Source organism: Trichomonas vaginalis, chromosome IV (assembly GCF_026262505.1).
Source record: "Trichomonas vaginalis G3 chromosome IV, whole genome shotgun sequence".
NCBI classification, from domain to species: domain Eukaryota; phylum Parabasalia; order Trichomonadida; family Trichomonadidae; genus Trichomonas; species Trichomonas vaginalis.
In genome coordinates, this window is record NC_067206.1 from 31,248,656 (window position 1) to 31,274,510 (window position 25,855).

Here is a 25,855-nt window from a genome sequence, read left to right on the forward strand (position 1 = left end):
TTCGTTTGCAAGGTCATGTACAATAGGTTCTCTTCCTTCTATCTCCCTAACTTTCTTTCTAAACTCTTCACCAAATATACCATCTCTATGGTTCTGTGTAGTTCTTTGAGATAAATGTTTTAGAACGTCAGGTGTTATATTTCCATCAGCCATGTTCATTTCATACTGGTCCAAAATATCTGCATGTTTCATATCTTTCAATGGCATTAAAGCCGCGCTGAAAATACCAGCTATATCTGGTTCACCATTCACTTCCATTGCGTCTACAACTTCTTGGAATTGTGGTTGTAAGTTTATGAACCACCTATCCGGATTAGCTTTATGACCCCATCTCATTGTAGTTCCATAGTCTGCAGAAACAAAAGTAGGTTTGTTTCCATATTGGTTAGGTTCTGAATGAACTTTAAACAATGTTTCATTTCTATATGTTTTGGTGAAATTTAACCTTTTATTTTCACCGAGTTCAGCCAAAGATTGAACGTTATATGGTCGTAAGTAAAAAGGATTGTTGTATTTGCGTACACTTTCTTTCAGTTCTTCCATTCTATGCTGAATATTTTCATCTGATGTTGGAGTCTTTTGTATGTCGGCGAACATTTTTCGATATTCTTCTACTATGTCAGCTGAATTTTTTAGACTCTTGGAAAGATTCCATATTCTCCGCATACTCTTGTTGAGGGTCAAGATTTTTCGGCTGTTCCAAATCTTCATCTAGTTCTGTGAAGTTAGTTTCCAAAGGAGGGACTTGTTCGTTTCCTTCTGGCTCTTCTAGCTGTTGTTGCTGAACTATTTCTTCCATGTCTGGTTGTATCTGAACTTCTTCCTGTGGAGTTTCTTGTACCTCATCTGCTGGCATTTCATATATTCCGAGACCGTTTTTAACAAGTTCCCTATTTAAGTCATCCGCATTCATAACCCTTTCTTCTTTCGTTCCGTCTCTATTTTTTACGCGTTTCATGAAGATAGTTGAATTATCATTTATCTCTGACACCAAATATCTCGGAGTAAATTCATTCATGTCATTTGGATGATATGCTATTAAATCATATCCCTTAGCGAGCTTGTATTTTCCAGGTTTGAAATTATATCCCATTTGGTGCTGAACCATAAAGCTAAATAGGTTCGGGTCAGTATTTCCTTCCTTGAACTTTCTAATAGCTTCTTTATATCTGTCACTAAAGTCAAGAGTATCTGGGTAACCATAATTTTCCTTAAGCATTTTTAAGAATTCTTGGTTTCCTTGTTCTCTACTTCTTTTATGTCCTTGCTCTGTTTGTGGTTGTTGCTGTGCAGTGTTTTGAACTGTTGGTTGTGGTGCAGTGTTTTGAACTGTTGGTTGTGGTGCAGTGTTTTGAACTGTTGGTTGTGGTGCTGGATTTTGAACTGTTGGTTGTGGTGCAGTGTTTTGAACTGTTGGTTGTTGTGTTGGTTGTTGTGTTGGTTTTGGTGCATGCCTGTGTCTGTGTCCATGTGACGATGTAAATGTTTTAGGTAGTCCTGGTGCAGGTGCTTCTCTTGGAGGGTTTGGTGGTATATAAGTTCCACCAGCTGGCACATATGTTCCATCTGCAGCATAATGTCCTACCTGACTTTTCGTTTTTAAGAAAGCATTTACTAGGTCTGTTTTGGTCTGTTGTAACTCTTTTTCTTGACTTTCCACAACAGTTGCTCTAACGGCGTCATAGGCACTTTGAACTGCCTGTCTCGTTGCTGCATCTGTTATTTTCGTCATATTTTGTGCTACTTCTCTTAACTCGTTGTCGAAACCTTCAGACTTCAGTTTCTTTCCAGATGAGAAGTCGTTCACTAGTTTCACCTTACTATGAAGAGCTTCGAAGGCGTTCTTAAAGTCAGCATTCATTAAAGCTTCATTTGAACTGTCTTCATCCGCTTGTATTTTTGTCCTTATTGACCCTATAAGTTGGGCTGCTTTGGCGTTGGCTTGGGCATCTAACCAGTCATTATTAGCTTTTATATATTCTGCGCTTTTCATTGCCTTTTGCATGGCTGCGTCGTTATTTTTACTTTCTTGTGCTAAGTTTTCATACTGTACGGTTTGGTTTTGCAACTGTAAAAGTTTTTCTGCCTTTACATTTGCTTCAACTTCTTTTTTATACTCATCGCTATCCATATATGTCTTCAGGGCTTTTTGTTTTATTTCTTCATCTTTCAGTACTTTATATTGAGTAGTATGGTTTTTCAAATTTATAACATCTTGTTCCATTTTTGCTACTTCTGCTGCTTTTTCTGACACTTTTTTCGCATATTCCTCTGTACTTAGTTCTTTCAGTTGTTCTTCTTTCTTCTTTTTCTCTACGTTTAACTCATTGAGTTTCTTTGTGTGTCTGTCATATTCTAGTTTCTTTTCGTTTTCACTTATTTGTTTCTGTATGTCTATGTTTGACTTTTTGACATCTGTTATTTGATTTTTGAGTGAACTCAAATTCATTTGACTTTGAGGGTTATAAGCTGTTCCGTCTGCAGCTCCACCATAGCCTGCCATTTTCGCTAAAAGTGCCGCTCTTAAACCTCCACTCTGTGCACCAATAACTCGGTTTAAAAGCATAGGGTTGCTTGACATTTGTTGCAACATAGTGGGGTCATTCATCATTTGTTGTTGCAACTGTTGTTGTGGTGTCAGTTTTACTATTGGATGTTTCAATGCTCTCTTCCTCTTACGTATATTCTTACGTAGCTTACGTGGCATTTTAAGTGAAGTAAAAAACGGTTTTTGACAGATGTTTATATGACACTTTTTGTTCAGCACAAAAAACTACTCGGTCAAAGTGTTGTCAGTTTTGTAAAATAACCGTCCTATCTCATTCTATAAGGAGAAAAGGCTTCTCAAAGTATACTTCCTTGGAACGCCTGTAACTTTTCCTGTAGCGACGATAGACCCTTACTTGTCCGGACAAAGTTATACTAAACATCTTCAGGGCTAGAGGGCACGAAGTGCCTGGAGGCCCCACTACCTTTTTTTTTTTTTTTTTTTTTTTTTTAATATTATATAAAAAGTCTCTTTAATATCTATATTTCATATTTTTATCGATTTTTAAAGTTTTTGCGAAAAGTATTCAATTATTTTTGCTATTTGGTCGGGTAAATGTCAGATTTGCGACATTTTCTGATATGATATTCAGATTCTACGTTGATAATAATGCTTATAGAACCCTCTTGCTATTGTGTCAAAATTGCGAAACCGATAGCAAAAATATCTCGCAATATCAAAATTGAGATATTGAGTGAATTATGCATTATAGAGATTAAAAATCTGATTTGTGAAAACATCTCATCAGTTTCTAGCTAATTCAAAAATCTTTACTATCTTATTCGATTAAAATGAAAAGGGAATAGTTTCATTATGCTTTAAATGACAGCCTTATAATATAATCATAGTTTTCGCTCAATATGCAGCATTTTTTTTTCGAAATCTATGGTCAATATCCTAAATACTGATTGCTTTGCATTCATATCTCTTACATTTTCTATACCCACATCACTATTCATTGCTATTCCTATCTTTTTCATTTTTGTTTGTTTCTCATAATTTCTCAAAAAACATGATAACTTGATACTTGTAAATATCATACTTTATAACGTAAATAAGAACTTGACCTATTAAGAAAAGCAGTAATGAAAAGAAAATCTGAAATTCATAAAAATTACAAGTTTCTGATGACAATTAGCTTAATTAAACCAGGTACAAGATTATATAATTGTATTTTCTATCCAATTATCCATATAATATCTTATCCAGAAAAAAAAACTTGATCAATACCAAATGATTTTTTAACTAGTAAATAAAGTATTTTCTTTACACACACATTGTATATCATAGTTTTTTTTGGTTTCGCAAAACATCCAAAAACAAATATGCTATAAAAGTGACAATTTTAGCAAAACGAAACCCTTATTTAAAATAATACAAATTAAATTATTAGTAAAATGTGAAGTTGATTTTTGTTAATGATATCTAATATCATGTTATCAATTAATCAATCTGCATTAGAAACAATATTAATGATAATAGAAATTAGTTTTGCAAGGATGAGAATAAACAAGAAATTAAGAAAATGTGAATGTCACTTTTTGCTTCGATCAAATAATTAAGTTTTTTGATCATTCTTATTCTATGAAGGAAAGAACTAATGAATTTTAGATTTTAAAGTGAACGGAATGAGAAGAAATTTTGTGAATTTAGTAATTTTGGAATATATAGTCAAACAAATAAAATAAAAAGCTATTGGAAGATTAATAAAATTTGAGAGGAGATAAATCGAAAAGTCATTTCAAAAAAATTATGAACTCTTTGTGAATATTTATTAACTTTTGAATATTTGAAAAGATAAATTCCGAAAAGATAAACTAGATATGATATGTTAAAGATGAATCACAAAATTGATTTTTTCAAAAAATACCTTTCAAAATAAACTATGATAAAACATTTCTATTTTAATAATTATGATTAATGATAAAACAATAAATATTGTTTAATGTCAAATTAGTTTCTTACAAAATTGAAAACACAACATACAATTTTGATGATATAGAAAAGTTTTGAATGAAAATGATGGGTTTATCTTTTACTTCATTATTTTTATTGATGTCAGAACGAAAATTCACTAAGAGCCCCTTCAGCGCGGACGAGGATCGTCTCCTTACGAGCATCGTCAACGACTGTCTCAAGCAAAGCAGGAGTATCGACTGGCGCGTTGTTAGCAGCCAGATGCTCAACAGGAATGCACGTCAGTGCAAAGACCGTTGGGAGGGATACCTTGACACCAAGATCAACCGCGAAGAATTCAGCACCGAAGAGAACTACTTCATCCTCAAGAAGGTCGAGGAAGTTGGCAAGAAGTGGAAAGTCATTTCCAGCATGATGAAGCGTCGTACTGATGTTGCAGTTAAAGCACAATATCGCAAGCTTGTTCGCCGCAACATCACTACCGACAACGTTTTCTTTGTCAACACCGAGTCCTACCAGATGAAGCAGCGCTCCCCGTCCTGCGAGCACAGCGATGTCGAACCGCAGTGCGCGCGTGCTGAAGGGGCTCTACTCGAACACTCGTCACCGGTCCAACGCGGACAGGTTCTCGACAACTTTGCCGAGAGCTCCTACCACGGTTTTCCAGGAAATTCATTTCCTAACTCTTCTACAGCAGACTCAAACTTTGAGTCACTGTTCAGTGTCGAAGACGAACTCTTCGACAACTTTGAACAAGAAATCTTTAGCTGGTTCTAAGCTACTTTAAGAGAAACCTTTATATACTAGTTCTCTTTTATTTTCTTAGATTCACAAGCTATTTATTTCTTGTGCTTAAGATATTTAATCGATTAAATATCTCTTTCTTTATACCCTAATCTTATAATTTTTTTTTCAAACTCTTTTTTAACCCTCATCAGATTTCAGTTTCTTGATATGCTAAACTTCAGAGATATAAAATGATGTTTATTCTTTTGCGGCCAAACATCATAAAATCGAACAACATTTTATATTTCTATCGAATTGTTCTCATTACATTACAGCAATCAAGTGTATTCAATCTTAGATCATTACAGGCAATAAACTCTCAAATCTCTTAATTGCTTTCGGAGATATTTCCCAACCTCATTCATCGTTCCCGATTAACAGGACTGCCGAAATGCCCATTTACCTCTATTGCATGATTTGACTATTCAATTTCTTATCGAATCGTTATATCAGCCATCAGAAATTGATTATTATATCCCCTGATATAACTGTTTATTTTTCAAGCCCTCATCTTCCCAGCTCGTATATCCCTTGTAGGTAGCTTCTAACTACCTAAATACTCTACGAATCTTTACTATTTTCAATCACTTTCATCAAATAATCGTACTAAGATTAATTCCATCGAGCATACCTATAGTTTCCTATTGTTATATCATGTTAACACCTGATATTATTAATTAAACAAATTTTCTCAAATTTGCTTTTTCTAAAATTTTCAAAATTATGTTACTCTTCTCTAAGAATCTCTAACCCCAAAAACTACTTTCATTTCCATAATTATAGATATTTAGATGGAAGAGAGCATTCATTGCATTCTTTTTAATGATTTTTTGGGATGAAATTTTGTCAAAAATAAGAATACAGTTAAAGCTAAGACAAATTCTATGACTTATTTATCAATGTTATGTTTTTGTGATACTGTCATGAAACCAAACAAAATCTTTTGGCATATAATTCAAGATTTTAAGAAAAAATAAAATAATTATATGATAAACTATCCTGTAGTTATTATTTGCCTACAATTTTCTCTATTTTATGATGTTTTTATTTCCAAAAAAAATTCAAAAATTTAAAAATGAATTTCAAAATTATGAATTTTATTGGAAATTTATGAAAATAGGAAAAATTTGGAAAAATCAAAATGACTAAAAATAAACATTACTTTAAAATTCATCAAAATTTTTAGGTAATTGCTGATTTTTCAAAAATTATAAATCTCAATTTCGATAATTTCATGTTATTGTGCCAAAGATATGTTTTATTATCTATTTACATTTCGAATAACTTAAATATTGGAATTTGATTTTTTAGCTCCCAGATATACCAAAAAAATGTTTCTGGGAATCAAGTATCAATGTTTATAACTGATGACCAAAATATTCATCAGGATTTTTTATTACCATATAAATGAAACATACAAGAATTACTGAATCGCTGATTTGCTGCTTGAAAAAGTCAATAATTTTCGAAATCAATTTCTTTATTAAATCACTTACGCAATAGAAGTACAAGATACTCATAAAACCAATATGGTATAGGGTTTCTTTCATTCATTTAATCCTATTTTAATTTTATCTCTTATTTGAGTTGATTAATCATTTAGCTTAAAAATTTATTCAAGTTACGTACCTTCAGGCATAATACAAAACAGTCGCATCAAGAAACTGACCATGTTCCGTTATTTTTTTTTAATTTCTTATTGTACTATTATAAAGCAATGAAATCATGTTCATGATTCACGCATGTTTCCTTCCCCAATATGATAATACTATTAGATAAAAAATTTCAATATTTTTCCTCATGATATTTACTCAATTCATAAATTTTATTCATCTACGTCTGAATGTAGTATATACCGTAGTTCGTAATTATTTAAAATCTAATGATAATTGTATTTTGAGCAATTCAATCAAAAAACTTGATTAAAAATTAGTTGGATAGCTTTACGTAATGCTTCTGATGAAAATATATGGAAGAATGGGTAACAAAACTTACTCGAGAAAAAATAAAAACTATTTTTATCTTCTAAAACCCATTCAAATCAGTTTAGTAATGAAGAATTCTAGTAGATTTTTGAGTTCAGAGAATGGTTTTTCTCGAGAATGAATTAGCTTGATATCAATAGAAAATATTTAAATTATCTTATAAAAAGTTTCTGAAAAGACAATTCTTTGAGTTGTTCTATAACATACTGGAACGAACTGATCAGTTATTAGGTATAATAATTTGCAGAATTATTTCCTAATCAATTTTCTAATTTTATACGGGAAGTGATGATTGACAGAATGTTCAGATTCTAATCCAACAAATTATGCTTACTTGATTTGCAGTTATACTATTGGAATTTCAACTCAAATCAGGTAAGCTTAAAAAGTGACAAAATAATTAGTCAGTCGATAGGAAACCGTCATATTTGGTATAAAAATATAAAAAAATGAGTAGACATGGACCCATGAAGCGCGTGCAATGGATAGGTGATATCACAAGAGCAGAGTTAGCCAAACATAATAAACCAGATGATTGCTGGTGCTCTTATGAAGGTGAAGTGTTTGATATGACTCAGTTTCTTGGCAGACATCCAGGTGGCAAGAAGATCATTCTTGAATGTGCTGGAAATGACATGACAGAGCTTTACAAACAACATCATGCTTATCTTTCTATTAACTTTATCAAAGGACTAAAGATCGGCAGGCTTGTTTACTAATACCATCAGCGGAAATACAATTATTTCATGAATTAGATAGAAAACTGTTTTAATTTTCTAATTCAAATTTCAAGAATAAATAAATTTTTGATTTTTTTGTGATTTTAAAAAGATCAATATTCACGCATTGCATAAAATATGAATTAACATACAATCTACCTAGTATTTTATGAATAGGGAAAAGAACAATTTTTATTTTTTTCAATATTTTTGAGGTATTTAGTTCCTTTTGAGCTAAAGTATACAAATCTTAAACCAATTCATTTTAGGAACACATAATCATTCTGCTAATTTGTGAAAATGAATTCTCAATCATTATTTAAGCTAGGCAATCGCAATTATGTGTAATCTTATTTAATAAGGATAAAATTTGATAATGGAACTTGTTGGAGCTCTTATGACAATCTAATTTTAATTTATCGAATTTAGAACGTTGGAAAGCATATAATTAATTAAGCCATTGAAAATTTTTATAGGTTACCTCCTAAATTCTCTCTCAAACTCAATAAAATAACATAAATTTCAGTACGATAAAAATTCGGCTAAGTATGTTTTCTCTTTTTGCTTTAGGATTTTATTTAAAATATAATCACCATATTAAATATCCAATAATCAAATGACCACATTATTTTTTTTTCTAAAACCGTTTTTTTGAATTCAAATTTTGTTGTTAGTGAAATCTTTCATTGCAGCATATGTATATAAATTTTGATTCAACGGGGAAATTTTATTTCAATGACTAATCGCCAACTTAGGAAAAAATCCAACGATCAAATCCAAATTCTTATTTTTAATACTCAATTATGCGATATACTGAACAACTGTATATTCAAAACTTTCAGTCTCAAATTTTCTGTTGGGTTTTCAATTTCCGGCTAGCGTAAATCTTTAAGTCTCAATTTTTTTATTATAGTTTTGAAAAGTCTTATAATCTAGTTTAGATTCATATTTTCCAACTTTGTAATTCTCAAAGGCGTCATTACTTTTGAAAGAAAAAATTTGACAGGTTTTCAAACCAATTTTTTTTAATGCTCTCTTACGATGAGTCATTCATGAAGATAAAACAATTGGACCTGGTTGAAACTATTTCATCAATGAAGTGTGGATCAGTTTATATCATCAGGTATCCAAATTGTGAAAAGAATTACGTGTTAAAATCGATTCCGATTGAAAAGTTTAAGCAAAAGGACTATGATTATATGATGGATAGTACTGATGTCAACACTACAAAAATATATGCATATGAATCATATGAATCAAATGTTTACATTTTACAGGAGTTTTGTCCAAATACAGTTGATTACATGATTAGACGCCAGAAATATCTCAACAAAGAACTTTTAGTCAAGCACTCCATTGCAATTGCCAAAGCTGTGGCTCAATTGCATCATAAGCAAAAACCACATTTGAATCTGAAGCCTTCCAACATATTAATTGATGAAGATGAAACTATTAAGCTCACAGACTTCGGATATCCAACAGATGATGAGTTTGGAACCTGCGAAAACGAATTTCTTAATTCTCTTCCATTTTTAGCCCCAGAATATACATCAATTACCAAGCAGGACCCATATAAAGCCGATATCTGGGCTTTAGGTGTCATCTTTTATATGATGTATACGGGTCGTATTCCATGGGATGGAATATCCAAAGCAACAATTGCAGAAAATGTATTGAAAGAAGAACCAAACCTTGATGCAATTGATAATAAAGAGTATGCTGACATTATAGGCAGTTGCTTACAGCTTAATCCTTCAGACAGACCAAGTATTGATGATTTACTCAATGTTCCTTTGTTTAAAGGAACATCAGCCACTTTTATAAGAAGAAAACGCAGAGATTCATTATTAATGAGTCCAATGCGCGTTCTTTCTCATACTTCTATGATTGTTCAACCAGTAACGAAGAGAAGAATGTCTTCGATGCTAGTTACCGGTATGAGTGCTATGTAATATGTAAAAATAAAATAAACATGTATTGTATGTATGATAAAAAACAATTATTTTGTAGATTTTTATCTTAACTCGAAAACTGTTCGATTTCATGTAACCGGGGTTCTTTTGTTCGTGAAGTTATTCATATTTACAGTTATTGTATCATGAATTTTGATTTTTTTTTTCGATAATGAAACAACAATGAACAAAATAAGGTAGTCACAAAATCTAAGTAGTGAGGCTCTCAAAAATTGAACCGGACTCCATACAAAATTTGTGTACCCTCACTACTTAGATTTTGTGGCCTTCAATTGAGAGGTTAGTTTTGATAGAGCACGTTATAAAATTAAAAGGGAAAAATAAATAAAATTTAAACATTTAATTATATATAATGTAAGGAGTGTAATTCCAAATTTTCTAAAAACTATTCAAATTTGAGCATTTTTTTGGAAATAGTAAATCTAATATGTACATCTAATAACAACATGATTCATCACCTTTTCAAGCTCTGCAGTCAATTTTTTGAAATTTGATTGAAATAAATGTAGCAAAAATTACATTTCATTAGGGAATATATGAGTTTCTCTAGAAACAGGCTGATAAATTTTAAATTTTGTCCAATCAACATGAATGCATTGAGAAATTTGGATTGATTTTCTGGTAGAATCTGGAACAATTCAACCATGTATAAATGGATCATGTAATCATCATGAAATGTTAGTGTTAGAGTTCAAAAGAAACAGAATGAGTGGAAATCAAACACAATCTGAATAATTTTAAACGTATACAATCTTTAAGTTTGTATTTTGAATTCTACATATATGATTGTGTAATTCGTTCTTTCAAATTTTCGGATTCAGGCATGTTTTGATAAAATTCATTCCCAAAAACGTCAATTAACAATTAAATTTAGTGTATTTTAAATATATATGCGTATTATATTTTATAAATTATATTAAATTCGCAAAATTTTAAGTTTTAAACAAAAAATAAAAAATGTTCAAAATATGAAATTATGCATAGGATATTAAAATTTACATGTTAGCAATTTTTTTGAATTGCTTTCAATTTTCATATTGAAATTTTTAAGATTTTTTTCTGAAATAATAAGCAAGAATATCAACCTAAATAATATTAAATTCCATGCGTTAATTTCCCCTCAAAAGTCATTGACCGCCTCTCAATCTAGATTTTGTGAGTACTTTATAAGAAAGAGGTAGGGCAACGATAGAAAATTTTTGGAAAAAAAGTTCGGAGATCTTAAACGTATCATATTCCCTGCATGGTTTGGTATCTTCCGCCATGCGTTGTGCCAAACATATTGACACTTTCCAATAATTAATTTATGGTATGAGTCACAGAGTTAGATTATAAAAAGAAAGTAAATAATTGCAATTAGAAATCATATATGTCGGAAATCAAATGTTGATGAGCAGAAACCTTTTACTCATCATAAAAGAGATAAATCACTAAAGATTTGTATACATTAAAATTTGATATTTGGTGCTCGAAAACTGTCTAATGGGACTCCTCCAAAATGAACCAATCTATCGCTGAGGACCAAATTAGATGATGTGGATGGTGTATTCTCTAATTCTAACTTAGGAAGAATGGGAACAAAACGAATGACGACAACAACATGTCAAACATAGATTAAATATCTATGAATCAATAAAGTATACGTGCATTGAAGGTGATAACGATCACTTGAGGCTTATAACTCTTTGACTAAATTATGCAATAATTAAATATAATCATTTTTATATTTTTATACTGATAGTAATTAATATACTATCCTGCTTAATAAATGGTATGATCAAATTTGTTTGAAAATTTAATTATGTATATGAGACTATGTCTTCTATATAAAAATCAAAATTTTCGGACGAACCTAGATTGAACCTTTATGAAAATCTATCATTTTTGTTAATTGAGTTAATATGAATCTTTTACATATGTATATATAGCATTGATAGCTTATATAATCATGGTTTATTCCATATTAACATATTTTTTCAGTTAAATTTGTTAATAATATCATGTAACAAATTAATTCAAGATTAGAATGTCTACAAAATGCTAACAAATAAGAACAAAATACGATTTCTCGACTTAAATTTTAATATGGAGTAGTTTTTCGTTTAAATCTAATTAAAAATGAATAAAAACTTATCTTGTACTATTTTCATTCAAAGATTTTAATAATGTAAATCATGCATTTTCATAATTCAGTACAGTTCTTTTTAGAATTAAAGTTGATGAGGATGATATTTGTGATTTAAAATAATTTGTTAATGTTCACCTTTTATTCATCACCTTGTGGTATGCCCTAAAGCAATAGCATTATCAATTCTGCTGAATTGATCAACTCAAAATTCCAAAAAAAATTCAAAATTTCAAAAATGAAATTAAACAATTTGAATTTTCACATGAAAAAATCAATTTCGAAAAAAATTTGGAAAATCAAAGTATTTGATAATTAGTCAAATAATCAATTTACATCGTTTTTACTCATAAATAAACAACTAATTTTTGATTTTGATATCATATTTGATAAATACTCATTCCAGAGTTGACGTAATGTATTAATTATTGTTAGAGATATTGCTTTCGCAGCAAAATTCTTATTTCATGAAAGAAAAAAAAATGATTTTATTCCAACAAAAACAAGTAAACAGATGAATGGAAACGTACTATATTTTCATAAATGTAGTAATCAGCGTGTCAGCTTTTGTTTATCATGTTCGAGTCAAAATGTATTAACTTGTAATAAGAAATATTCGAAGATTATATGAAGTATTGAGCATTCTTTGTAGAAATATTTGTAATTCATTACTAACATATATAATAAAGTTGTTTTTTTTCCTTATTGCAATAATTTTGTCTGATTTTAATAACTTTTCATGTATACGAGTTGTGTGAATATGCATCATAATATGCGTAAATATACTTATTTGCGACGAATAATGTGGTTGCATAATGGAGGTGCTAAATTTTGATTTTTAATATGGGGCTTTGGTATGTATAATCATGTTCTTATCTCAACGTAGGAGTATTGGTGCAATATGATTAAAATTTACGAGGTTGATCTTAAATTGAATAATTCTGGAGTATAAATCACAATGCAGCTAATTCTATGTTAAAGATAGATACAGATTGTAGTAATCAATTAGGGAGTACAAATTCATTCTTTCATTTCTGTCGTATTGAGCAGAAAGGAAGAGATCATAACCCTAGGAAAAAAAGCCCAAATTTGTCACTTTTCATAGTACGTTAAACTCAATTCGCTCGGCGAATGCCGAGCACACGTACTCATCATTCAACATAATATTCTCATTCTTTGGTTATTATAGTGCCAGACAACACAAGATTTCAAAGAATTACTTGAGTTTTCAATTAATCTTAATCCGATTTTAGATTTATCGAGAACTCCATCATCACAATCACATACTTCAGTGCGGTAACTACAATTATCCATATACAGAAGGAAGTTCTTTTCGAACAACTCATTTGGAGTCTGTTTTGGAAAAGAACTTCTTTCTGTCCGACTTAATTTCATAGTTCCTGATCAACCAAAAGACAGAAACCACACACTATCTACTTAGGAAAGGAGTTCTTTCTAAATCTTCTTAAATTGAGATTTTACGAGAGATAACCTTCTATTGCACTTAAAAATGAACATTTTGATATCTTTAGTATCAACATGGTCATATATAGTATTTCATCTACATGAATACATTCATCTTTCGAAGTCTCTCATTAAATGGGGGCTTCGAAAGATGAATCGTTTTATTCATAACTTTAAATCTCGAACACATTTAGAGAGTGAGTAATATCATTTTATTCTTGTTTTGAGTTTATTCTGATTCAAATTGCAGTGAAAACAGAAGTTCACACATCATATCTGAATGTGAGCTCATCTATACTTATACGATCTCAATACCTCCACTCTAAGCATAAGAGGTGAAGTTATATAAAAAATTATCAGATGCGTTGAAGTCTCAAAAGTATTGCCTGAATGCTTGTTTCATATTTGTCCAAGTAGTTTCAATGAATAAATGTATTGGTTTTTTATAATTTCGATTTATTTTTAGAAAATATTCAATATAAACCTTTATTGTGTTATTTACATCTCATAAATTCTCTGTCTAAATCATATAAAAGCGCGTTTTACCCCTATGAATCAAAAAAGAAATTCATTCAATATTCATGGTATATTTATTAAAATTTATACGATTTACTAATAATCAATATTATATCCTCATAAATAGCAATATATTTTGGTAATCTATGATAATCATATACAATATTTGAAATCAAATTTTCATTAGTTTAGGTTCCTTGTTAATAGTAAACCATTATATTTATTACTAATAATAAAATCTATGTGTCGTATTGAAATTCAATAAAATTACTTATTCGGTCCAAAAAAACAAATTAGTTAAAATTTTTCTTTTTTTATGTAATTTTTGTTTTTCATTTTTCTCAAGATCCTAAGTTATGTTCTAACTTTTGACATCATATCCTATCATGCTAGGCTATATATTATAGCATATCCAAAAGGCAAGGAAATCTATCAGAGAAGCCTTTTTGACCTATCGTTGCCCTACCTCTTATAAGAATCTAAGACTAAATAGTCTATAACATTAACAAGGTATAATCTTAGTATCAATATTTCATCTTTATTATGTTGAACCCTTGTTGTTGGAAAGATTTCATTTTAGAACCTATGTAGTTATCAGATTCTATAATTTAAATAATAGTATGCACATCATAAGATGCTGTTTTATCATGGAAATTGTTATATTTATCATTGAATTAAGTTATAGTTGATGAAAATCGAAGCAAAATATATAAAAAACATAACATATACAATTTAATAAACAGTTATATTCCGGTTCTTTGATATATGTCCGATAATACTAACATCATCGTCATCATTATAATCAGATAGAAAATTAATACCTTTTTCGAAGTCTGGATCATCTATCAAATCACCAAATAATTCAATTTTATTAAGTCCTATGGTAGACGGCTCTCCTGGATAAACATCCGTCTGAATAAGTCGGACAAATTTTGTAAGATAGCTCTTATGAAAGTCATAGGTCCTTTCAGCACAAGAAAGCATATTTTCGTCTTTTTCGACATGGTGCACAGTTGAAAAAGTTATATTATCGCTTGAAACTTGTAAAGACCAGCTATAAAGTGGACATCTAGTTCCAATAACACTTAACTCACAGGAACATCGTAGATAACAACATGCAGCTTTCAGATAATATCCTCTAAGATTTATTTTCTTATTTCTAATTGCAAAAGTGATCCAGGCTTTCTCTTCTTTAATGTTGCTGCATTTAGAACACCAATTATATTTCTTGTCCATTTGATCTATTATGAATTCAGGTTTAGTCATCTGGATTGATCCGTTTATATATTGTTGTGAATTACCATTTGCACTTACAATAACAGTATTTTCGTGGTAAACTCGTTTGAAAATGCTATCATGAGTATATAAGAATTTCCGAAAAAGTGACACCTTCAATAGGGAGTAACACTTAAAAAGTGACAATTTAAAATTCACAATAAATAAAAATAATAAATTTTTTAGTCTATTAAATTATTCTTTTCTTTGAAATCCTCTAAAAATTCTTCGAAATGTTCTAAAATATAATCTGGAGAATTATAACAAAATTCATTAATTTCTAACATATACGTATCTAACAATTCATTTGGAATTTCAAACGATCTTAAATATGTAATTGAATTTTGTATCTTCTCATTTATTTGAGAAAGTTTTTCTTCAGCATTTTCCAATAAAAATCTTAATGGATTCAAATTGGCTTCTTGATTCTGAACAAAATTTAATACTTGGTATAAACGTGATTGAACTTCTCTTTTCAATTTTGTTTTATAATCTGTCAATCGAGGCTCGCGAATTCTAATTGAAGGAATAAAACCTGTTTGAAGTAAATCGTTTTTAATACGATAAAAGTAATTGGGTGCAACTTCTTCTAAAAGATTTTTGACAAAAACATCAATTCTTTGATTTTTAACGCAGCCAAAATCGTGATATTTTATCTTTTTAAATAAAGATTCAGAAACGTTATTCACAACGGTTAATTCATTTGGTCTGGCAGCGGCTATCCACATCATAGCCAACAATTCCTTATACAAAATTCAAAAACTTGGGTGCAATCAGTTCTGATTGCACCCAAGTTTTTGAACTTTCTTGAGGGAATTAAAGGGTGAGAGATTTATAGTCTATCTATATATCTCCCACCCTCTAATTCCCTCCCTGACAGCGGGAAATTTTGTCTGAATGTTAAACTATTCAGACAAAGTTTCCCACTGTTTGCGAAGGAATTGTTGGCTATGATGTACTGATTCATGATCAGTACATCATAGCCAACAATTCCTTATATAAAGTTCAAAAACTTGGGTGCAATCAGAACTGATTGCACCCAAGTTTTTGAACTTTCTTGAGGGAATGGAAGAGTAAGAGGTATACATTATGAATATATACCTCTTACCCTTCCATTCCTCTCTGACAGCGGGAAACTTTGTCTGAATGTTAAACTATTCAGACAAAGTTTCCCGCTGTCAGCGAAAGAATTGTTCCATCTGGTGCATAGAGTGTGAATCTATGCACCAAATGGAGCAAGTCCCTCGCGAAATTGCCCAAACTTGCGTCGCATTTCAAAGATTGCGACCCAAATTTTGGCGATTTCTAGTAGAGATGGAGTATTTTGAGTCACTGACCTATATGCAGTGGCTCAAAGGGCTCCATCTCTACTTTGAAGCAAGGAAACTTTCCTCGAAATTTTGATAATTTGAAGAAAGTTTTCAAGCAATTAACAAAGGATTACTCGCTATGAGGTAAAAATTCTAGATTTTCACCTCATAGCGAGAGCTTCCCTTTCATTGCTTGAAAACTTTCCCCAGCTTCAAAATTGGGGAAAGGGCTGTAAAGTCGACTCCGATACCAGCAGGTACCAGAGTATTTAAAAGAGAAGCCTCGTACGAGTTTCTATGAAGACCTTCTCATTCAAAGAAATCTTAATAGAAAATCGTACGAGGGCATTGGAAACTCGCGTCTGGTACATGTTGGTACCAGAGTGTTTGAGATTTGAAGACTCTGGTACTAAGATGTACCAGAATTTATGATGAATTTAAGATGGACCATTATAAAATGGTAGCGGTTTGTTTCAAAAAATTTTAGATGAGATTTGCATAGATATAGATTATATGATTTATACATATGAAAAATAATATATAAAAATATAATTTTGAGATAATTATGTAAATAATATTTTAAATATTTGAATTTGAGGTATAATTTTATAGTAAAATATATTATAAAGAGTATTTATATAAATATTGTAAAATAATATAAGTAATAAAAATTGAGACCCCCTCCCTGTTTTTGATGTTTTGTCACTTTTTCGGTAATTCTTATTGTTTCCGTTTATATATTGTTGTGAATTACCATTTGCACTTACAATAACAGTATTTTCGTGGTAAACTCGTTTGAAAATGCTATCATCTTCTAATAAAAATAAGAGAAAATTTCTAAGCATATGTAGGTGCTGTCACTTTTAGTTGTCAGATTCAGGAAATATGGTTTCTAGCAGATCATTTCAAGAAAAATTTTGATATCTATTGCAAGCATGTTGAGTTATCAAAAGTAATTCCGAAAGAAATAGAATCGATCCAAATTAATAATTTGAGTTTCAATTTAGATGAAAAAAAGGCGCAAATCTTCTTCATTGATTATCAACATGATCCAGTAAATAATGATCAGATATTAAGTTTTCAATTTGAATGGCAGATACCGTGCAATAGAATTTTTGTAACTCGAGAAAAAACGGTTATCTGACCTGCCAGGCTCACAAAACATAAAATACATATTTATTAACAACTTTTAAAGAAGTAATTTTAGTGCAAATTAAAAATCAATAAATTCAATAATTCAGATTTGTCAATTTTTCTGATCAACTGATCCGATAAGTATTGAAAATATTTGAAAGAAATTTATAAAATATCTACATATCAATAATAGGCCCCATTTTGATATGGCTCTTAATATCTTACATAATGAGATATATCTTTGATGTGATAATTCTTATATTTTAATTTGGTCAATTTTTTTTTAAAAATCGTGACTTGAAAGTTAATAATAAGAAATACATCTGAAATAAAAGAAAGATATTCCTAAAATATACAATTTTCCTATGCAAAAATGCGATTTTAATTGAGTTTTAAGGAGATATAAGTTGAAGAATTTCATGATGTGGGTTAATTATAAAAAATTAAGAAAATGAAGTTAACATCGGTATTGGGTAATGGAATAAAATTATTACAAATAAAATTTTTGATGTAATTTTGAATTACGAAGATAATTTCGAAAATTGAAGAGAGATCGAATTAGCACCATACGAATTTAAAAATCTATGCAGAATTTGTTTTCAGACATATCAACGATGTTGAAAATAATTTGGTGAATTTTATTTTATAAGCGTTGTTTAATTCAGATTTCAGAATAGACAATATATTCTTGATTATCTATTTCGGATTTTTAAAAATTTCAAAATGTTTATTTTTTGATTTTTGAAAGTAATATTGTTTTATTCTTTGAAACAGATACTCTTTGGCAGATGTTGGGAATTTTCATTGTGGTTGTTAGGTGTCAAATCCTAACTTTTGTGTAAGAGAATTTACCCATGTAAATAAAAATAGCAGAAATCTAAAAGTTTTTACAATATCTAAATTATCTGAGATATTTTATCATTGAATAAATTGAATTTTTATCAAAATTGAAATAACAGAAAACATATTCAGATTTATTTTATATATTGATATACATGCTGAATTTAATATAATTAATCGAACTTTTGGAACATATCCTCAAGCTGAACAAAAACGCCATAATTTAATGTGAATGATATAATATAATTAGAAATAGATGTCAAAAACATATTTCAAATATTGAATATCCGATTACTTTTTTTGAGAACATTGTATTAATTCAATTTTCTTAACATAATGATCTGCCGCTAACGTCCTTCTCAAATCAGCGGCTCATCTTTCTTATTGAATTGGTCTGCACTCAAAGAAAATTTTCAGGACAGAATATCAGATTTTCTAAGGGGAATAAAGAAAAGAAAAAATCTAATAAAATCTCTAAGATAAAGTTTTAGTTCTAAAATAATATCTACTATTAAAAGACACAAAATATACTTAAACGAATTCATTGAACAATAAATCGCAAAATGAATCTTCAAGAGCAAAAAATGGATTATTATGAGAATCTGATTCGTAGGGATTTTCTATATCTTCCGAAGATATATTGGGTGCTTCTGTGGATTTTTCAGTTTTGCTAGATTCAATTCCAAATTTCTGAGAGGTTATCGATTTTGTAATTTAATCGTCGTCGTTATCGATTTTGTAATTTAATCGTTATCGTCTTTTTCTAAACGTGCATTTTTACATTAAAAGCAATGCAACTCCAAAATTAATTGGTATTTAGACTTTAATTAGGTGCAGACAAACGAAATGCAGTCCAAATATTTTGGTGATATATGAATTACATAAATTTAGGGAAATTGAAATTATATCTTTTTAAATTTTTAGGAAAACAGATTTATAGAATTGTTTAAGTCATCAAAATAATGCAGACTTAGGTCAAATTTTCCAAATTTAATCATTTGCAAGACTTTCAAGCGACTTCAAAATGTCGAAATATAAGTCCAAAAATAAAATTACGATTACAGTCTATCCTCAATTATTATCACGCTAATTATTGAGTGACCCATGCGTTCGTATGTATGTAATACCTTTTAAAAAGGAGATGAGAGAGATAAACTACATTTACAATTTAAATCTGATGTATTTACTTGTTACATTTACAAATGTAAATGTTTCTCGTAATGTTTACATTTTGTAAGTATAACGAATAAAAATGACGCACTTTTTTTACAAAGTCAAATTATGCGATACAACTTTACTTGTTACATTTACAAATGTAAATGTTTCTCGTAATGTTTACATTTTGTAAGTATAACGAATAAAAATGACGCACTTTTTTTACAAAGTCAAATTATTGTTCGATTTTTGCAGCTTGTAAACGATTAATTGTATAAAGCAATTGATATTAGCACGACATAACTGAATAATTCTAATATTGAAATCAAAAGCCCTTAAAATATCATGATATTTTAATTTCATAACAAATCTAGGAGACTATTTGATGAAAACATATCCGATGTGGGTTTTGTTGTATTATATAACTTGTTATTGACTTCTTAGCTTTCCAAATTTTTTTCGATAATGAGAAAACGAATGAAAAATCAACATTTGGTCCATTTAAGGGTGCACACGAGAGGATCATGTAAACTTCAGAATTTAGAACCTTATTTTTAGGCATTATCTTGGCTACCTATTTAGGCTCGAAAAGCAAAAAATATCAAAAAATACAACTTGAGTCCATTATGACCCCTTCATGGAGGTAGTTTTTATCCGCTAGTATTTTCCCTTTGAATCTCTTTACAATTCGAAATCAAATTCAAAACTCAGTAGAAGAAAGGAAGAATCGACTTACTACGGTTGTAATACGAATAAATACATATATTTAATTATTTTTATTTACATAATAATTGTTTGAAGCTCATATTCCATCAAATTTTTAAATAAAAACATTAAAATGTTGAAAATGTTCATATATTTTAATAGGTTTTTGGCACTTTATTGAGGAATTACTACATACATAGTCGAACTGAACTTGATATTTTGAAATTTAAATTATTTATCAAATTAAAATTTAACTTGAAATTATAATTATTTAGTCATATTTTGCATAATTCTAAGTAGATTTTGTAAAAAATCAAGAAAGAAAAATTTTAACGTGCTTTATTTTTTCTTTTTATAATAATACATATTATTATATAATTAACATATTCATAATGTTTCACCCTTTCAAAAATATAATCCTCCTCCTCGCAAATAAACGTACATACGGGTGGCCTCTTTTTTCAAAAAATTAAAATTTGAAATTTTGGGCTCAAATATTAGAGATTTTTCAAACCTTCAACGATATATGTTGTCTATATCAGACCTCCTTTCTTTTTGATACTTAACATTGTTCCTAAATCTTAGCCGTTAAGGCTGTTCTGAAAATATTTTTTTTTCGAAAAAATTCGAAAAAAATTCTTAAAATTCAAAAATCCATTAATTCCTGAGGATTTTGGAAAAAAGTTTTTACATGAACATGTGTATATTATATGAAGTATATTGATAAGGTAAAAATCAAATTTTATTGCATATTCATCGAGAAAATAAACTAACGAATCCCTCAAAATTGAGAGGGTAATCCTCCTCCTCTCAAATAAACGTACATACGGGTGCACCCTTAAATTAATAAAATCCCGGTGAAAAAAATAAAAACAGCTTCTAAAAGTATAGTTATCTTAAAATACGAACTTTAACACAAGTTTTTTGATCCAATAGAAAATTGAATTCTTTGAATAAATAAAATATTTTATGTATTAACATATTAAATTTCCTAATTATTTTTTCTTCTTGGGAAAATTTTTGAATTCGAATAGAAAATTCAATAAATTGAAATTGGGTTGAAAGAATTCTCCATATTAACTTGTCATATATTTTAGATCATATAAATTAAGTTAATTAAATTTTTTAAAAACCTTAATAGGATAAAAAAAAAGAATTTACACTCTCTCACTTTGAAAACGTAGAAAATGCCAATCTATTGGTATACATTTTAGTTTTGTTAAGTTTACAAAACGATTACTCTAGATTTTAAAGATTTATCAAGAATTTAGAGAATATCCTTCTCAAAACAACTTCAATAGCGAAGGATTAGTATTGAATCGGATTTGTAACATAATTATAGTACATTACAATACAATTTCTCCGACTTTTAAGTATTTTTGAAATATTTACAAAATATGCTCTTTCTATCATCGATACTTTAATACAGAGCAAATTTAGTAAATGTCATCACGTTATTTTTTCATAAATCGTTTTCGAACTTTTGAAATATTTATTTTAAACCAGTTTTCTACATTTAATACGTGAATTATATCAAAAGTAGATGGGCGATACTTGTAAATCTATTTAAACTATTAGTTTGCTATTATTGAAGAACTTTATAATTTTTTTTTCTTATGTATGGAATTAAAGATAATTTTGCCGATTCCAACTGGTTTTTCTATATGAGTTAAATATGCCAAGTGAAATTGGACTTGCCAATATTGTAAATTGAAGTATGGACTATATATCGATTTTCATTGATTGATGAATAACTCGGAGTAATGTAATTGTTGATAATGAAAAATAGTTTTCAATTGCTGGTAAGGGCCAATGTATGTTCAATAGCTCCGAAAGCAAAAAATGCACGTTTAGAAAAAGACGATAACGATTAAATTACAAAATCGATAACGACGACGATTAAATTACAAAATCAATTATGACCCCAAATTTCTTTCTTAGGCTTCTCCAGTGATTTTCCACAGAGATATCGGTTCTTCCATTAAGATATGCTGAGATCTTTTTCCAATGATTTCCATATTTTTGCTGCAAAGAGTAAATTAAGTCGTCTTCTTCTTTGCTAAAAGGAGCATTGTTAATATTGGGATCTAAAAACGCTAACCATCTTTCACGACATTGCTTTCCGGTTCTTCCTTCAATTTTGGGAGCGATCTTATCCCACTTGGAGGGCCCACAAATTCTAACAGCTTCTTTCAAGATTCTGTCTTCTTCATGTGTCCACTTGGACTTCTTTTTATTAGTCTTGACAATTTCTTGAGGACTGGTTTCTTCTACTTGCATTGTATAATCTGAAAAAACAATATTTTGAATGTCGAGAACTTTACAACAGGTAGCAACCGCCAATATAGTCTCAATATTATAAAAAGGATTTTTCACATAAGTTATTGCTGCTATTATGAAAATAAAATACTAATATGGCAGTTTGATCAATACTTAAAAATTGAATTAATTCGAAATTCAATGTAATTATCATAAATTTTTGACAATTCGGATTGGATTATATATAATATATATTATATATCCAGATTTTTTCTATGAACCGCTTCTGACAGTTTATATTATAAATTTTATATCCAATAGATTTTGGATTTACATCATACCACAAAATCTTATATTCAAATATTTCAAAGCGTTATAGTTCGGATCTTTGAAGTGTCAGATTTAATTCAAAATACAACAGGTAATACTTTTCATTGAAAATTCAATATTTATTAGAAGTAACTTTTATCACCCTAACCTTTCATTCTATGTTTTGATTTAATCGATTTTTTTTTCAAGAAAAAACCTTACATTGAACAATCATCTATGAATGCATACTCGTTTCATGATATTAAAAAAAAGCTTATGATCTTAGAAAATATTTTTCTCTCAACCATCTTTAACTCAAAATGAATATAATAGGATTTCTGAAGATGCCTAAACTTAAAATGGCATAATGCAAAGGTAATATACGAAAAATGATAGATTAATTTTGATGCATATCGATAACTTGTAAAAAATTTCGATTTTTTAACTAGTTCTTATTGTTTGCCAATGAAATGCAAATTAAGAAATAATTGTCTACCAAATGTTCTTAAATGAGTGTTATGAATATAGCCATTTGAAAAAGCAGAAAAATCATTGAGATTATGTGGAATAAATATTTTTGAAATCGTTACATATAATTTATATTAAATTCTACATAAATAATAAATAACCTGGAAAACGAAAGTTACTAAGTTAAAAAAAAACAATGGTTTCATTTCAAATATGGAAAACGAAAATTGTTTATGATTAGAGGAGAAAAGGGAACAATTTAAAGTTTCACATATATATTTTTAGGCAAGTTTTATTCAGTTCTTCAATTAAAACAATTTTCATCAGAACTTAAGATTATATTTCTAATTATTAATTTATTTTTCGTCACATAAATGTGAAGCCATGTGGCAAAATGGATACTGCGTCTCCCTTCTAAGGAGAAGACTGTGGGTTCAAGTCCCACCATGGCTGCTTTTTTTAATTTTATTTTTCGGATTGAATTTTTTTAGATCTGCATGACACATCATATAATACTCATTTTCCTTCTTTAATGTATTTCTATTTTAAGACTAATATCAATAAATCGAAAAATAAATTTTTGAAGAACAATTTCTCCGGTAATTAAAAAATATAGCAAGAAAACTACTCATAATAATAACCAAACAATATCAGATGCATAATTCCCTCGCCGTTCCTCCTTCGGTCTTATTAATTAAAATACTTTTAATATAACTATAATTGAGACTAGATTCATAATTAGGATTCAAATCATACACTTTCTTTAATATACAGTTTTCATACATGAATTCATGCATGTTATTTTTGAAGATTTCTTAAAAAAATAAATAATTTTTTCTATAAAAAACTACAACATACAATTTAATAAACACTAGAATTAGATGTGCGCTTAATCTTAAACGGCACAAGTATAACAGGTTGCTTTGAAAGGATTGAGAAGTGTCTTTGGCGAAAATGACCAGCCGTAACAGAAAGTTGCGAATTGGGTTTCACCAAACATGTACTCTTAAGCTGCTGGGATGAGGGTATCTCTGTAGGTTCTATTTTCAAACAATTTTCAATAAAAGTCCATAAATCTTCAGGAATATCATTAATCATTTGTGGGCCGAATTCTATTTCTCGTAATATTGCATTTAAGTTCTTCCCTTTGAATGGAATCTTTGAACTTGCAAGATAATAAATTGTTACACCGAGAACCCATATATCAGATTTAAATGGATCATTGGACTTATTTAATAATATTTCTGGTGACATAAAACAAAGAGAACCGCCGCATGGACCGACAGTACTTTTGTTTTTGAAATCATCGATATGGGAAAGTCCAAAGTCAGCTAATTTAACTCTTCCGAATTCATCAATAAGAATATTTGATGGTTTGATCTCGCAGTGTGCATAACCTAAATTATGCATGTAGGAAAGAGCATCTACGATTTGGTTAGCGTATTGCTTGCATTTTTCGTAATTGACTCCATTCGGATACTTTTCAATAAAATCCTGGAGGCTTCCGCCATTGCAGTACTCTAATATGATAAATAAGAAATTATTTGAATTGAAAACATCGTACACGCAAACAATATTAGGGTGGTTGAATTTAGTTAAAGCCTCAACCTCCCTCTTATATGACATAAGGAAGGATTTATCGTAATCATCGTCCGGAACAACTTTGCAAACGAAGTTCATGTTATATTTAAGAGATCTAACTAAGTAACAGCAACCAAATCCGCCTTTGTTAATATATCCTAGGAAATTATAATCTCTATGGTTAAGTATGTCTAATATGATTTCGCTCATTTTACTATATTGATTAAATTCAATAGGTGCTTGTCAAAAGTTAACAAAATTTTCGATGAGATTTTGAAAAATTTATTGTGCTCTGAAAAATTGAATATGCTATTTATTAAAACTTTGTAATTTTCATTAGCATACCAAGGAATATATTTTATATAATTGGCTAACGTGCTGATTGAATTTAAAATTTTTGAAATTAGGCTATAATTTCATATTATACATATGTGAAAAATATTTTAAAAATTTTTCGCTATCAAAAATTGAATATAGTGAATCATTTTATATTATTCACTAATATTAATGTTAATAATCAACAATCATAAAATTTGAAAATTGAATAATTATGAATTGAATACTTCCAAAGATTCAATATAAGTTCAATATGTATTTATTTATAGCTATGTGCAATTTTCAATTAAATTAATCCAACGACGATTTAATTTAAAAGTGGCTTTAATTGATTGTGAATATTTGTCAAATTTATTTGGGATAAATTTAGATTAAATACTAATTAACATGCAATATCCTGCATTTGTGTTATGACGTAAAAATTTGAGACTAAACTTATGTAAAATTTCA

The 25,855-nt window shown here is 29.2% G+C and overlaps 7 protein-coding genes and 1 non-coding gene across 8 annotated transcripts, besides 9 other annotated features; 4 read left to right on the forward strand and 4 right to left on the reverse strand.

The window, feature by feature from the left end:
* Positions 1 to 393: part of a mobile genetic element that runs on past the window's edge.
* An 858-nt stretch (positions 394 to 1,251) lies between these two features.
* TVAGG3_0200770 (kinase-related family) lies at positions 1,252 to 2,131 on the reverse strand (the record flags this gene model as incomplete). The annotated part of the gene is made up of 1 exon (XM_051226302.1): positions 1,252 to 2,131. A coding segment is annotated over one exon (880 nt), but the record flags the coding sequence as incomplete, so codon positions are not given.
* Positions 2,132 to 2,177: 46 nt separating this feature from the next.
* On the reverse strand, positions 2,178 to 2,707 carry TVAGG3_0200780 (protein of unknown function, DUF4106 family; the record flags this gene model as incomplete). Its single annotated transcript, XM_051226303.1, has 1 exon — positions 2,178 to 2,707. A coding segment is annotated over one exon (530 nt), but the record flags the coding sequence as incomplete, so codon positions are not given.
* Positions 2,708 to 4,605: 1,898 nt separating this feature from the next.
* On the forward strand, positions 4,606 to 5,939 carry TVAGG3_0200790 (RNA polymerase II transcription regulator recruiting protein; the record flags this gene model as incomplete). The annotated part of the gene is made up of 1 exon (XM_001305022.2): positions 4,727 to 5,242. The coding sequence occupies one exon, from the start codon at positions 4,727 to 4,729 to the stop codon at positions 5,240 to 5,242; it is 516 nt and encodes a 171-aa protein (XP_001305023.1).
* Positions 5,940 to 6,592: 653 nt separating this feature from the next.
* TVAGG3_0200800 (heme binding) lies at positions 6,593 to 8,548 on the forward strand (the record flags this gene model as incomplete). The annotated part of the gene is made up of 1 exon (XM_001305021.2): positions 7,686 to 7,955. One exon carries the CDS (start codon positions 7,686 to 7,688, stop codon positions 7,953 to 7,955), a length of 270 nt encoding a protein of 89 aa, XP_001305022.1.
* A 405-nt stretch (positions 8,549 to 8,953) lies between these two features.
* On the forward strand, positions 8,954 to 10,245 carry TVAGG3_0200810 (protein serine/threonine kinase protein; the record flags this gene model as incomplete). The annotated part of the gene is made up of 1 exon (XM_001305020.2): positions 8,984 to 9,907. The coding sequence occupies one exon, from the start codon at positions 8,984 to 8,986 to the stop codon at positions 9,905 to 9,907; it is 924 nt and encodes a 307-aa protein (XP_001305021.1).
* A 2,912-nt stretch (positions 10,246 to 13,157) lies between these two features.
* Positions 13,158 to 13,205: a mobile genetic element.
* Positions 13,206 to 14,765: 1,560 nt separating this feature from the next.
* TVAGG3_0200830 (galactose-binding domain-like family) lies at positions 14,766 to 15,269 on the reverse strand (the record flags this gene model as incomplete). The annotated part of the gene is made up of 1 exon (XM_001305019.1): positions 14,766 to 15,269. One exon carries the CDS (start codon positions 15,267 to 15,269, stop codon positions 14,766 to 14,768), a length of 504 nt encoding a protein of 167 aa, XP_001305020.1.
* A 122-nt stretch (positions 15,270 to 15,391) lies between these two features.
* Positions 15,392 to 15,421: a terminal%2Cinverted (terminal inverted repeat of MuDR-2B_TvMULE3 transposon ID:TVAGG3_0200840).
* Positions 15,392 to 17,348: a mobile genetic element.
* Positions 17,321 to 17,348: a terminal%2Cinverted (terminal inverted repeat of MuDR-2B_TvMULE3 transposon ID:TVAGG3_0200840).
* Positions 17,349 to 19,289: 1,941 nt separating this feature from the next.
* Positions 19,290 to 19,496: a mobile genetic element.
* A 756-nt stretch (positions 19,497 to 20,252) lies between these two features.
* Positions 20,253 to 21,290: a mobile genetic element.
* An 869-nt stretch (positions 21,291 to 22,159) lies between these two features.
* Positions 22,160 to 22,377: a mobile genetic element.
* Positions 22,292 to 22,377: a terminal%2Cinverted (terminal inverted repeat of MuDR-N2_TV transposon ID:TVAGG3_0200870).
* Positions 22,378 to 23,868: 1,491 nt separating this feature from the next.
* Positions 23,869 to 23,941, forward strand: TVAGG3_0200880. Its single transcript has one exon. It is a non-coding gene; the product is annotated as a tRNA-Arg (tRNA).
* Positions 23,942 to 24,209: 268 nt separating this feature from the next.
* On the reverse strand, positions 24,210 to 25,353 carry TVAGG3_0200890 (protein serine/threonine kinase protein; the record flags this gene model as incomplete). The annotated part of the gene is made up of 1 exon (XM_001305017.1): positions 24,350 to 25,279. One exon carries the CDS (start codon positions 25,277 to 25,279, stop codon positions 24,350 to 24,352), a length of 930 nt encoding a protein of 309 aa, XP_001305018.1.
* Positions 25,354 to 25,855: the final 502 nt, after the last annotated feature.